Raw genomic sequence first — 13,609 nt, 5'->3', positions numbered from 1 at the left:
GCACACAAAAGAAAATAAATAACTGGGCATGCTATTTCCCAGAGGGGAGGGACAGCACCTCCTTAATCGAGAATCGCAGAGGCGTTTGGGGCAGGAAGTGGTCACAGCGGTTTCCTTCACGTGCAGAAGGATACAACATATAGCTGCAGTTTAAGAAACACCCTTTGAAATATGTGTCTCCCCGGTTGTTCTGCCTCTGTGTGAGCGAGTGAGCGAGCAAGCAAGCAAGCAGCCCTTCCCAGGAATAAGAGCAGGTCACAGCACCAGGAGCCAGAAGCAGCGGTCACTATGTTTCAGAGAAAGCGGAGTGTCTCCTTTGGAGGCTACGGATGGTGGGTCTGTCTTCATTTGCTTTGCAGAGCTGAGGCTGCCGAGGGAGATCCTCCTGGCGTCTTTCTGGCCCATTTGAGCCTGGGTAGCACAGTTGGTTAGTGCGTGGTGCAGATAACGCCAAGGTTGCAGGTTCGATCCCTGTATGGGACAGCTGCATATTCCTGCATTGCAGGGGGTGGACTAGATGATTCTCAGGATCCCTTCCAATTCTACAATTCTATGATTTGTTTAGAATTTCAGAATTCTGTTTGTTTTGACAAAGTGTTCAGTTTGTGTTGTCTGTACCAGAGGTTTAGGTGCTGGGGGGGGGGGAATCTGTCTGCATTTCTGTCCATAAATATCCCCATTACCGAGAAGCTTTCAGACAGCACTTTATGCCATTTTCCTAATGTTTCTGTGCTTTAAGTTATCTTTCACATAGCACAGAAAACTAGTGGAATCTAGTGGGAGCACAGCACTCATTTCCATGTTATTTGCTTCCAGACAAAATCTGTTTGCAACCTTGTTGATCCAGAAAAATGGGGGAGTTTTGCGTCGTCAATTTCCCCAGGATGAAATTTGTGCTGGTATTCAAGCACACAGTTCTTTCCTATCCTTCAAAATTTAGTGCGATGTGCCAGTATATTGATCTAAAAGCCACCGTTCCATAACACAACAGGTAATGAATGCAGTGCAACAAGGGGGGTTGGACTCCAGGGGAGAAGTGCTCGCATTGTACTCAGTAAATCCAGCACAATAACACACACACACACACACACACACACACACACACACACACACGTCTGAAATACATCCTCACATTCAGGCGGACTTAACACCGTGTGGCCCAAATGTGCACACATTACCCTGATCAGTATGATGTTGAGGTTTTTCTGCATAAGTTTGTGAGTGTTTATCTTTGGCACTGAAAGAGGGAAGGTGGAAGGAAGCGGAAGGAGACCCTGATCTTTGAGCACAGAGAGAGAGAGAGAGAGAGAGAGAGAGAGAGAGAGAGAGAGAGAGAGAGATATCCTTTGTGATGCAGCGGCTTTTGGTAGCTACCCTGCCCACCTCTTTCAACAAAGGGTAGAGGGAGAATCCTTGGATTTTGCACGGAAGGCTTGACCCATCCCAATTCTGTTGACCCCCTTAATGCTGGATCAGGCCAGTGGCCCATCTAGTTTGGCATATTGTTCTCACAGCAGCCAACCAGATGCCCCTATGGGAAGCCCCTAAGCCAACAGGATGCCCTCCAACTAATACCATCCCTGTCGGCTTGCCATGTTGACTAGGTTGGATGGGAACTGGAGTCCAAGCACATCGTGAAGCCGCCACATTGCCTACCTGTGCCTAGGCAGTTAGTTATGGGCAGCACAAAGTGCAACTCGCCCATCCTGCAGTTTCCAGCCACTGGTATTCAGAAACATGCTGGGGCAGGCAGCGAGAGGGGGCTCCACTCTAGCAGGGGAGGGCCTGGCCGGTTGCATCCACTCTCCACTCGCGGCCCACCCGGCTGCCCAGGAGACATCTGCGCCATGCATTGCTGGGCCAAAAAAGGGAGCCACCTCCCTCCCTCCCTCCCAGTCTCGCAGCACCTTTGGGATTGCTGCGGCCCAGTTGCGCCCTTCAGAATTTGCTCTCAGGGCCATGGCCACTGCTGCCCTCCTACCCTGCACCACTGTCAGAGTCTCTCCTAGCTCCGCCTGGAGATGCTGGGGACTGACCCTGATAAGGGCTACATGCAGGGCTGTCTTAAGCCCACCCAGCGCCCTGGCGCTAGGTCCCTCCAGCGCCCCCCTCCAGCGCCTCTCCAAGGGCCCGGGAGTGTCAAGCGGACTGCGGCAGCAGCGGGAGGCCACCTCTGAGGACTCCACGCTGCGCCTCCTTCTCGTTTCCCCAGCGCTGGGTTCCGCTCAGTCATGCTTCGTCACCAGAGTGCGCACCACGGGACCAGCAAGAGCTGCTTGGGTGCTGTGCGCGCGCTGGTGGAGAAGCTCGACTGAGCGGAACCCAGAGCTGGGGAAACGAGAAGGAGGCGCAGCGCGGAGTTCTCGGAGAAGGAGCGCAGTCCTGGCCAGATCGCCGGAACCCTGCGCTCACTTGGCGCCCTTCCAGCGCCCTCCAGCGCCCGGTGCCGTGGTTCTCCGCGCCACTAGCCTCTATGGCTAGGACGGGCCTGGCTACATGCAAAGACAGCGATCTACTACTGACCTCTGCCTCTTCCCCATTGTTCTTCTTCAGAAGGAACAGAGGAAGCTTCCTTGTTTCAAAACTGGGCTTTGTCTCATCTTGCACATTGCTGTCTACACTAGTGATGAGCCTCAGCTGAATATTTGGCAGTGGGGGGGGGGGACGACGACTTTTCAGATGTTTGTTTGGCTACTCTTTTTAAAGATAACCGAGGGGTTCCCCCCCCTTTCTTAATCACCGAAGAACAGAAGAAGGCTCACCACCACTTCCTGTCACGCCCAGCAATATTCTTTGGGGGTAAAATATGACTGTTGTGTCGTAGACAATGCCTGTAAGTCACATAGCTCAGTGGCAAAGTGTCTGCCTCACATCCAGGAGGTCCCAGGTTCGATCCCTGGCACCTCCAGGTAGGGCTGGGATTCAAGCCTGAAATCTTGGAGAGCTGCTGCCAGCCAGTGTGGACAGTACTAAAGTAGATTGACCAATGGTCTGGTTCCTATGTCTCCTCCCGTCCCAAATTCCACGGGGGACGGAACAGTTCCACAACAATGATCATACCTGGAGAATTTACATGGACACTCCAGGAACCTAGGCAAGTCCTTTCTCCAGCTCTGCCTGGAGAGGTCAGGAGATGAACTTGAGGATGGGTGAGGAATTTGATTCTGTTCACTTTTAAATGCGAACCTACCTGATTCTCACATTCCAGAACAATACCGGAAACACGCCTGCCCTTTGACATTCTCACTTCTCTGAATTTTGCAGTGCAGTTCTCGGCCCAAGTAAATGTATACACCAGGGGAAACTGTGCAAGGCAATGCAATGGAGGCGTTCGTGAAAATAACACACAAAGAAGGCATTCCATTAGGGAAATCTGCTTTGAAAAAAAACTGCATGTCAGGCAAAACTGCAGACAGAAATGTGTTGTTTTAGGAGGGATTTGCACTCAAATGCTGATGGGTTTCCATGAGGACTTGAAATAATAATAATAATTCACAAACTGATATGGAGCTTTGATGAAATGAACATACGGTTGTGAAAATGTGTAATGGAGAAATCCCGAAACTGGCAGATTTGCCTGTCCCTAATTGAACATGGGACATTCCCCCCTAAGGGACATGCTCTGCCACGGAGCCGAGACATTTCATTGTCCAAGGAAACAAAATGCTCAGGAGCTTGAATTACATTTCTCGGGCACTCACCGTTTTCAAATGCAAAACTTGAAAGTTTTGATCACAGATACACCTCAAGCCACTGTGCTTTCGGTGTGTCTGTCTTTAGACAATAGGCCAGAGGAGGGAAACCAAAATGGTCAAAGGCCTGGAAACGATGCCTTATGAGGAACGGCTTAGGGAGCTGGGTATGTTTAGCCTGGAGAAGAGAAGGTTAAGGGGTGATATGATAGCCATGTTCAAAAAAATAAAAGGATGTCATATAGAGGAGGGAGAAAGCGGACACGGAGCAATGGATTCAAACTACAAGAAAGAAGATTCCACCTAAACATTAGGAAGAACTTCCTGGCAGTAAGAGCTGTTCGACAGTGGAATTTGCTGCCAAGGAGTGTAGTGGAGTCTCCTTCTTTGGAGGTCTTTAAGCAGAGGCTTGACAGGCATATGTCAAGAATGCTTTGATGGTGTTTCGTGCTTGGCAGGGGGTTGGACTGGATGGCCCTTGTGGTCTCTTCCAACTCTATGATTCTAGGCCTAGGGTTGTATCCAATGAAGTTTTACTCTGAGTAGACCAAGTGAAATTAATGGAGTCAAGTTGGCCATGCCCATCTGCTTCAATGAGTAGGGCTAGCATTGGTTACAACCCATGACCTGCCACGCTTCCATTTTGTAATGCTATTAAAAAGGGAAGAGCCTGATTCATGTTGGGGGAAAAGGAGAAGGAACTATAGGGACACACAGAGAAAAGGGGGGGGGTTTGCTCACAGTGACTTAAGCCCCTTCCACCAGTGGTGCCGGCCCACCCATTTGCCATTGAACATGAGAAGGTCACCACTACTTTATTGCATGTTGGCTACAAACCACTTCATCAACTTCTTTGCATGCAAAACGTCCCAAGTTCAATCTCTGGCGTTGCTGTCTAGAGCTGTGAGAAGAGCCTGTCAGAAATTCTGCAGAGCTTCTATCAGTCAGTGTAGACAGTACGGAGCTTCATGGACCAAAGGTCTGACTCAGGATAAGGCAGCTGCCTATGTTTCCTAGGTGATGTGTCTGAGTTTTGCTATTGTTTGAAAGATTAGCACAGAGGAAGTTAGGGAATGATGAAGATGATCAAGCCGGGTCTGGAGACATCTTTCCTTTTCTTTGAAGAGGTTCGTATTTCAGGCTGGCTGTTTAGTAGTCATGATGAGTTCCTGCAGAAGAAGAAGAAGGAGGAGGAGGAGGAGGAGGAGGAGGAGGAGAAGGAGGAGGAGGAGGAGAAGGAGAAGGAGAAGGAGAAGGAGAAGGAGAAGGAGAAGGAGAAGGAGAAGGAGAAGGAGAAGGAGAAGGAGACAACTACTCCACTACTGTGGTCCTTTATCTTGTATTTTATCTTTTGCATGCAAGCTGCCTTGAGAATGCTTTTGCCTTAATAGATAACCTAGAAATATATAAAATGAACCATCACTAAATTAAGGGAAGGGGACGAGTGAAAAAAAAAGAGCAACCGTCAGCATGGGAACTTGCACCAGAGTAGCTCAGACCTATGAACCAGCGGGTTGGCTGCAAATGCACAGTATTCTCGAGTGCTGAGTTCAAGCACAGGAAAGTCTGTCTCTGTGTGTTTACTGGAAAGGAAGCGGTTGGCAGAATAGCTCTTATCTTGGCTATCTTGCTAAATGTGCCTTTGTCTGGGTGGAGTGGTTGGTCACACCCATTACCGTGAGAAATTTAGTGCTTTTAGCATTGATTTCTGGGCCTGCACAGGACAGGCAATGCACAAGGCAGTGGAGGTGCTTAGCTACCCCTCCCTGCCCACCTCCTTACTTACTTCCAACCAGCTGGCGGTAGGGGGGAGAGGGTTGGCCCTTCCGGTCATCTCTCTCCTCCTTAAGTCTCAGTGTTGCCTTTGTAAAACCCAGCAGGGAGGAGGAGGGTGGGGACAATGAGTTGGCTCTGCTTGCCATTGTCTCTGGCGCCACCTACTGTTGGCCTCCCTGCCTTCCCAATGGGAATCAGCCACCAGTAAGGACAATTCAAAGAGCTCTTCTGGGTCAGATCAAAGATCCCTGCTAGATATAATCCAGTATCCTTTTCTCACAAACCCCCAAAGACCCCGCTCCCCATCCATGCTCCCCAGAAATTGGTGCTTGAAGACACGCTGTCTCTAGTAGTGGAACTACTACATAGCCATTGCGTGGACAGACGGAGTCCCCCAAACCCCAGGTGACCCCCTGAGCAGAATATTGACGCAAGACAACATGCTATGGGATTCAAATTTGCCACAACCTTATTAGGGAGACCTTGGCTCAGCCATTGGGCGTTATCCTCCCCAGCCCCGAACTACCAGGGAGTCGCCCTCTGGGATCAGGGGGCTGCGCTTGACCACGCAAAGGTCACCCACCCCCATTTAATGTGTGGAGCAGTCATTATGGCTAGCATTTGCCTACTCCTCTTTTAAAGCTATCCAAGTCGATGGTCATTGCTGTATCTTGTGGCAGTGCAGCAAATTCCTTACTTTAAGTTATGATGAAGTGACTTATCTCTCTGGGATCTTCCTACATTCAGCCTCATTGGAGAAAGATTCAGTTTTGCTTGCATTTTTACGAGAAACTACTTGATCTGCGCTTCTTGAACCAATACGGAAACTAGCATTCAGCTGTCCTTTGGCATCCTCCCAGAGCTACAGTTCCCAGAGGGGTTTAACCTCTTCCTAGGGAACTATGGGGATTGTACAGCTCTGTGGCGGGAATAGGGGCCTCCTCGCAACCCTTGGGCACCTATAACAAGTGGCAGTTCCCATAATTCTTTGGTGGGGAAGCAATGGCTGTTTAAAGTGGCTTTAAATGTATGGCCTCAAATATGGCCTTAATGTGACTCTTCTAGGCCACCTGCAAAAGACTTTGTGCATTCGCAGGCCACCCCCGTCAGGGCTGTTGATGAAAACAACCCCTCCCTTCCCTTCAGCTTGGTCAGAGTGAAACTCTGGCTTCCTGTGGGTGATCTAGGTTTTCTCGGGTGAAGAAACGGCAGCTAGCAGCAGATATCCCCACCCACCAACCCAGGGGCGTACTCAGGATCTAAACTGGGGGGGGGGGGGGCAAGCCATGGTCGTTCAGGTTGTGACATTTCAGCACGGAAAAGGCGAATGAAACCAAAATTTTAAGAAAATTATATATTATAATTTTAATTATAAAATTATATATTATATATATTAAAATTAAATTATAATTATAGTAGTGCTTTATTACGGTAGTTATTACAATTATTTGCTTGAATTTTTATTTTTATTTTTATTCTAGTTACATGTCTTATACTAATATCATTTTTCTTGGGTTTGAAGAAAACTTGTTCAAAACTTTCATTTCAATCCAGTCCTGATTTTCCTTGAAGAATTTCTGATGGACGCTCATCAAACACAACCCAGTCAGTCTGTCCTCTCCCATTGTACTTCTGAGCCAGGTCTTTAACCTTTAAAATTTAATTTTCTACAGAAATTACTTAACTTACCTTTTTGGAACCAGTTTCTTATATCCATTTAGGCAGCCTCGATGTCTTCTAAATGTAAACAAGAAGGTAAACTAATAGCGGGCGGCTCAGTTTAGTGATGCGGAACTCACTAGACCCCTCTAGAAGATTCCCTCTTCTCTCTGCTAGAGCCCGCTAGAGACCTCTCCCTCCCTTGAATCCCAATGGCTGGCTGACATAGATTCCTCTACCAGTCGCTAGGTGGCTCTAGATACTTCTCGGTTTTTACACCATTTCAGTGTGGTAAACAACTGATTATTCGCCATCGCCCTACTTAATTTTGTTTCGTTTCATCACTGTATAACCATTTTAATTTTTTTTTGCTTCTGGGGGGGCAGCTGCCCCCCTGCCCCTCGCTGGGTACACCCATGCACCAACCCACGGGTCCACTGCTGTGAAATCTAAACTGTAATTCTGCACTACAAATCTTTCATTTGCTTCGTCGTTTCATAAGGAGGACAACAGCCTTGTTCTTTCTATAACTCCCCGAACTCTTTTTCGTCTATAAAAATGTTCATCCAACAAGGATTCTCTCACCATGCACAGGCGTGCACACACAAACACACACAGTCTCGAAAGCCATTTTAGAAACTAGAAAAACCAGCAACAGTGCGAAGCGAAATAATGCAATATGTTACAACAAGATGTAGGGAAGGTGTCCATCTTAAATGGGTCTCAAAGGAGACAAGACCAGCATGGGAGCTGTGTGTAGTATTCCTGTGTGTGGGATTGCAGCCTGGTTCGATTGGTTAGATCATTTTTATTTTTGTGTTTATGTGGTTGTGTAAAAAGAAGAAGAAGAAGCTTTGAGTAAAAGGTGCTGGAAATGTATTGAGATGGCAGATTTTTTTAAAAAGCTATTTTAATACAAGGACTCAGAGCCAACCACCCACAGGTATGTTTTTTTAAAAATAAAAAATAAAGAAAAATCTCAGAGGCCTTCTGCTTTATTTCTCGCTGCCAGGAGACATGCAACACAATATCTAAAATGGGCTGGAGAAACTGGGCTGGATGAGGAAATCTATCTGTTACTGTTCTCTCCAACCTTAAGCCTACTTCTTCACATTTCCACATCAGTCTGTGCCCCCCCCCCTGCTTAAAAAGAAGTCCTCATGAAAAATCATCAATACTCTAGTGCAAATTGCTACTAATCAACACATGCAGGTATTCCATTTTGCCTAATAAACACACTTGTTTTGGGCAAAGCAGTGTTCCCTACTATACAGCATGTTGCTATTTCGCACAGATATATGTACTTATATGCACACTTTATACCCCAGTATATGTATGCGTTACTTGGCTGGAGAACGGCATTGCAAAATTCAGAGAAGTGCAAAGTTTGAAGGACAGCTGTTTGGAAAGTGCAAATTTGGTAGTTTTGGCTTGAGATGTGAACTCGACTGAATTTCTCCCCCAAACCTACCTGCGGCTTAGCAGAGGTTACTGGATTCCAAACCCCATCACCCCCAGCCAACAAAGCCCATTGTCAATGATGCTGGGATTGGAGTCCAGCAACATTTGGAAGGCCACAGGTATCCTTGCCCTAGCAGCAGCAGCAATAACAACAATTATAAGTTGCCCATCTGACTGGGTTGTCCCAGAATGTTTTCTTTCTATTCACCTGTAACTCTGTCTTAACTAATATAAGACTGCAGTCCTACACACACAAACACACACACACACACACACAGTCACTGGGAGTCGACTCAACTGAATATTATGGGATGGCTTTCTGAGTAAACAACTGTAGGGGGTACTCTGCAACAATACAATCCTACAGATGCCTCCTTTGAAGTAAGCACAGAATTATAAATGAGATTGATACCCGGGCAGGATTTCATCCCTATTAAGATTTTTGAAAACTGGGTGGCCTTTGGAAATCCTATCCATTGCTTCCGAATATCAAGCTTGCGAGATGGTTGCTTTCAATTCTTCCCATATTTTTCATTCATATCCCATTGGTTCTATGAACTAGAAACTGGATCTTAAAACAACAACAACCCTCAAATCTTGATTTTTTTTAAAAAATGTTTTTAAGGATGATGAATTGAAGACCCATTCCTATTTCCTACCCTTGTAGGTGTGGTGTCAGAATACATACCACGGGGCCTGCTTTTCGGCCAAAAATGCAGGAAATGTGGGGTATCTTATCAATAAAAGTAACAAGAAGAACAATCTGCTTAACATTCTCTCTCCCCCACCCCTCATCTTTTCCAGGATCGACAAAACCATGCTTGCGAGCCTGAAGATCAAGTGAGTTAATTGATTATTCTATTTATTTCATTCTTTACACTGCTTGGTTAGCATCCCGTGTGATAATAAGTTTTCTGGGAGGCTTATGATGCCCTCTTACCTTGCTTCTCTTTCATCTCTGATATGCTTGCAAAGCTGGAAAACAGCAGGTGATCTTATGCTCTTGGACTTGACGGAAGCTTTTTTTATAAGTGGTCCCAACGAAATAGCTGGATAGTTGTTACTCGGTCAGTTGTGCCTTACTTTCTTTTGTCTTTGTTTACATAAAAACAAACTGAAATGAAATTGGAGGGGGCGCGGTGTAGTTGTAAGGAAGCAGCACTTTCCGTTCCAACTCGTATTCCTTACAATCACTGCTCCATCCATTCCACTTCAGTTTCTACCAAATACTATGTTATTTGCCTTGCTGTCTGCGCTTCAACACAAGTTGAAGAGGAACCATTTACGTAACTTAAGTTCATTTCGATGTGAAGGAAATGTCAGAACAATGGGAGAAAAGAAACCACTTGTTTTCATTTCTGACCACAGATTCACATGTGAACGGCAGGAACTTCTATTCCGTTTTCCATTTTCACTGGAACTCTCAGACATCTCTACCTGCTATTTGCTATTTGCCCAAGGAAGTGAACTGCCACTAGTGCTTTCAACAATGTCCTTGATAGACACAAAGTAGCTCAGGGGACCCAGGTGGCGCTGTGGTTAAACCACTGAGCCTAGGGCTTGCTGATGAGAAGGTCGGCGGTTCGAATCCCTGTGACGGGGTGAGCTCCCGTTGCTTGGTCCCAGCTCCTGCCAACCTAGCAGTTCGAAAGCACGTCAAAATGCAAGTAGATAAATAGGAACCGCTACAGCGGGAAGGTAAACGGCGTTTCCGTGTGCTGCTCTGGTTCGCCAGAAGTGGCTTTGTCATGCTGGCCACATGACCTGGAAGCTGTACGCCGGCTCCCTCGGCCAATAATGTGAGATGAGCGCGCAGCTCCAGAGTCAGTCACGACTGGACCTAATGGTCAGGGGTCCCTTTACCTTTACCTTTTAGCTCCGGGAAGGGCTATAGCTGCATTTGTATGCAGAAGGTCCCAGGGTCAATGCCCTACATCTCCAAGGGGAGCTGGGAAGGTCGCTTGTCCGAAACAATGGAAAACTATTGGCAAACAAGGTTCCTAGCTCCAAGGGTGGAATTTGGAAGCATGGTTTTCCTTTGGGCCATTTTGCATGTGTGTGTGATGGCCAAATCCTATTTAAGTATCAGGCACTGTGTTCTCACAGTGGCCAACCAGATGCCCACTGGGAAGCCCACAAAGAGCATCTCAGAGCAGTAGTGTTCAAGATGCCTTGGCTGGCTTTAAAAGAGGGCTTAAAAAGGCAAGTTCATGGACGATTGTGATGGCCTGGGACTCAGGCTCGGACTCGGAACCGGAGGAGGCTCAGTCTGCACCGGATCCTCTGCCGTGGACATCAGCTGAACCTAGTCTGGGGCCTGTTCCTGAAGAGCCTCAGTCTGCTCAGGTTCCCCTGCAACAAGCACCAGGTGGGCCGAGTCAGGGGCCTGAGCCTGTCCTGGCTTCAGGTGCTGAGAATACCTCATTGCCGACAACTGGTCCACTACCGGCTGAGTCAGGAGAGGCTGAGGTGGCTCCTAGGTCCAGTAACCCTCCGGCATCTCCCAAGCTGCAGAGACTCAGGGCTGAGAGGAGGCGAGACCTGAGTACTCGCAGGAGGAGTGCTCACCTTCAGGCGAGGCAGGGTGGTGAGTCATCAGGGGATCGGGAACGGCCATTACCTCGTCAGAGATAAAAGGCGGTCAGACCCAGACCCAGGTTGCGGGAGCAACATTGCTTCTTGCCAGATCCTGCCCCTGGCCTCGCCTAGTTTCCTGCCCTGTAACCTGCCTCAGCTTCATCAGACTGACCACTCATTGATTCCTTAGACTTTGGACCAGTCCTGGACCTCACCTCTTGGGTTACCCTTGGAGCAGCACAACGATAATGGTCAGTGGCCACAATGGCAATTTTTTCCTTCCACTGTCAGAGGCAGCAAGGTGCTGGATCTGCAGGTGAGGAGAGGGTTGCTGGGCACAGGACCTGCTTGCAGTCTTCCCCCTCTCCAGGTTCATTTCTGGTTGGCCACCATGAGAGCAGAGTCTTGGAGTAGATGGGCCTCTGGCCTGATCCAGCAGAGCTCTTCTGGTGTTCTTATGGCAGTCACTTCTGATAGGACAGGGTCAAGGAGCAGAGTGATTAGGATCCGTGAAGGCAAAAAGCATGGTCTTTCAGGACCTTGGACAGATCATTAGCACAGGTGCTGACTGGAACTCATGTCTACTGAAATCTGGTTGGTCTGGACCTGCTGTTAACATGCCTCCATCCTGAGGAGCTCTTGGCCGGCTATTGCTTGATTTTGCATCCATTGACTTCTATGGCTTTGGGGTGGTGAGGACTGCATCCTGGGCTGCCCTCGGTGTCTGCTGAGTTGGGTAAGCCGCATCCTTTGGCCTGGAACGTTCTCAGAATTGTAGACAACCCTTCTCCAGATGATGCCGCTGCCTCCTCTGAGCCACAGGGAGGATTGAGGCCAGAGAACATGAGTCTGGATGGGAAGGGTTGTGTAGCTTAGTGGTTACAGCATCTGCTTTGCATGCAGAGGGTCCCCGGTTCAATCCCTGGTTGCATCTCAAAGTAGGGCTGGGAAAGACTCCCTGTCTGGAAACCCTGCACAATCACTGCTAATCATTGTAGACAAAAATGAGTTAGATGGACCGCTGAGACTGACTCCATATAAGGCAGCTTCCTATGTAGACCCGGGAAGGAGAAATTGCTCTCGCCATGGACCAAATGCATCTTCTCTTTGTAGCCATAGATGCTGCCAGATCCTGGCAACTCCAAGCGGGTAAGGGGAAACCGGAATGCTGCCTTCTGCCTCTGTTTTGTTTTCATTTCTGCCGCTGCACTATTTTTAATCTCTGTATGCCTGGTTATTTCTCTCGCCATCCTCCACCTCCTGCAGCCCCCTTCCGAAGGCCGAGGTGATTCATGTTCTGAACAATTATATTCAATTCAGCCCTTTCCCATTTGAAGTGAGGCTTGGGCAGTAGGCTGTAGGAATCATACAGTTTTTGCTTTGTGGGAACAAGAAAGGAACACTCTCGAACAGAGGTTCCGAAAGCCTGGAACAGGTTCATTCAGGACCATGACAGCAACTTAGCACCTGGCATAGCATATTAGAATTGCCAAGCAACCAGCAGAAAAATCATTGATCGGTCCTCCAGGACCCTCAGCAAATTCTCAAGTGGTCTTGAAGGGGGTGGGGGAGTTTGACCGAGCAGCCTTTCACACAGAGGACTGTCCTCTGCAAAGCAGAACACACCTAGAGAGCATTTCCCAACCCTCTGTTGTAGCAATTTGTTTCATCAACTTCTGCATCAAGGTAGACCACCCTTTCCCAACAAGGTCCCTTCCTGATGTTGTTAAGACTCAAGCTCCCATGAGCTACAGCCACAATGGCCGTTGCACAGGGAGGATGGGAGCTGTAGTCCAAGGATATCTGGAGCTCCTCGGGGTTGTAGAAGATTGAGTTTGACTTTGTCTGGTTCTGCGACCCCCAAATATCCCCAGCTTGTCAGTACCTGGGTTGGTTGCACTGGCACCAACTCTATAGGGTCAAGGTCTCTTGGGCCCCCTCAATGTTGACGGGATGGAGGAGGCTAAGCGCGGAGCCGAGTGGAGCGTGGCTTCAGTGGCCGTCTCCTTCTGAGCGCAAGAGAGGAGGAGCCACTGGCCATTGAAGCCAGGGGCTCTGTGCCCAGCATCCTCCCAATGATGTGACGTCTTGCGCACAGTGCTCAACACGCACATGACATCACATGTGTGTATTAGGATAATAAGGTTACAGGTAGGTAGCCGTGTTGGTCTGAGTCGAAGTAAAATAAAAAAATTCCCTCAGTAGCACCTTAAAGACCAACTAAGTTTTTATTTTGGTATGAGCTTTCGTGTGCATGCACACTTCTTCAGATACACTGAAATAGGAGTCCCCAGGCGCTTATGTAGAGAGGGGGTGGGGAGGGGAGGGGGTATCACTCAGAAGGGTGGTCCATCACCCACTTCCACCACCCTTCTGAGTGATACCCCCTCCCCTCCCCACCCCTTCTCTACATAAGCGCCTGGGGACTCCTATTTCAGTGTATC

The 13,609-nt window shown here is 48.2% G+C and overlaps 1 protein-coding gene across 1 annotated transcript in view; it reads left to right on the top strand.

The window, feature by feature from the left end:
* The first annotated feature begins 218 nt into the window (after positions 1-218).
* Positions 219-13,609, top strand: part of RAP1GAP2 (RAP1 GTPase activating protein 2) — a 166,706-nt gene continuing 153,315 nt past the window's right edge. Inside the window, exons 1-2 of the mRNA XM_035138755.3 lie at positions 219-332; positions 9,393-9,428. Of these exons, the coding sequence (XP_034994646.2) occupies positions 289-332; positions 9,393-9,428 (80 nt within the window). The 5' untranslated portion in view covers positions 219-288. The remainder of the gene's footprint in view (positions 333-9,392; positions 9,429-13,609) is intronic.

This window comes from Zootoca vivipara, chromosome 14 (genome assembly GCF_965207765.1).
Source record: "Zootoca vivipara chromosome 14, rZooViv2.hap1.1, whole genome shotgun sequence".
Classification (NCBI taxonomy): domain Eukaryota; kingdom Metazoa; phylum Chordata; class Lepidosauria; order Squamata; family Lacertidae; genus Zootoca; species Zootoca vivipara.
The sequence above is the reverse complement of the archived record's forward strand: the minus strand, read 5'-3'. Positions and strand labels throughout refer to the sequence as shown.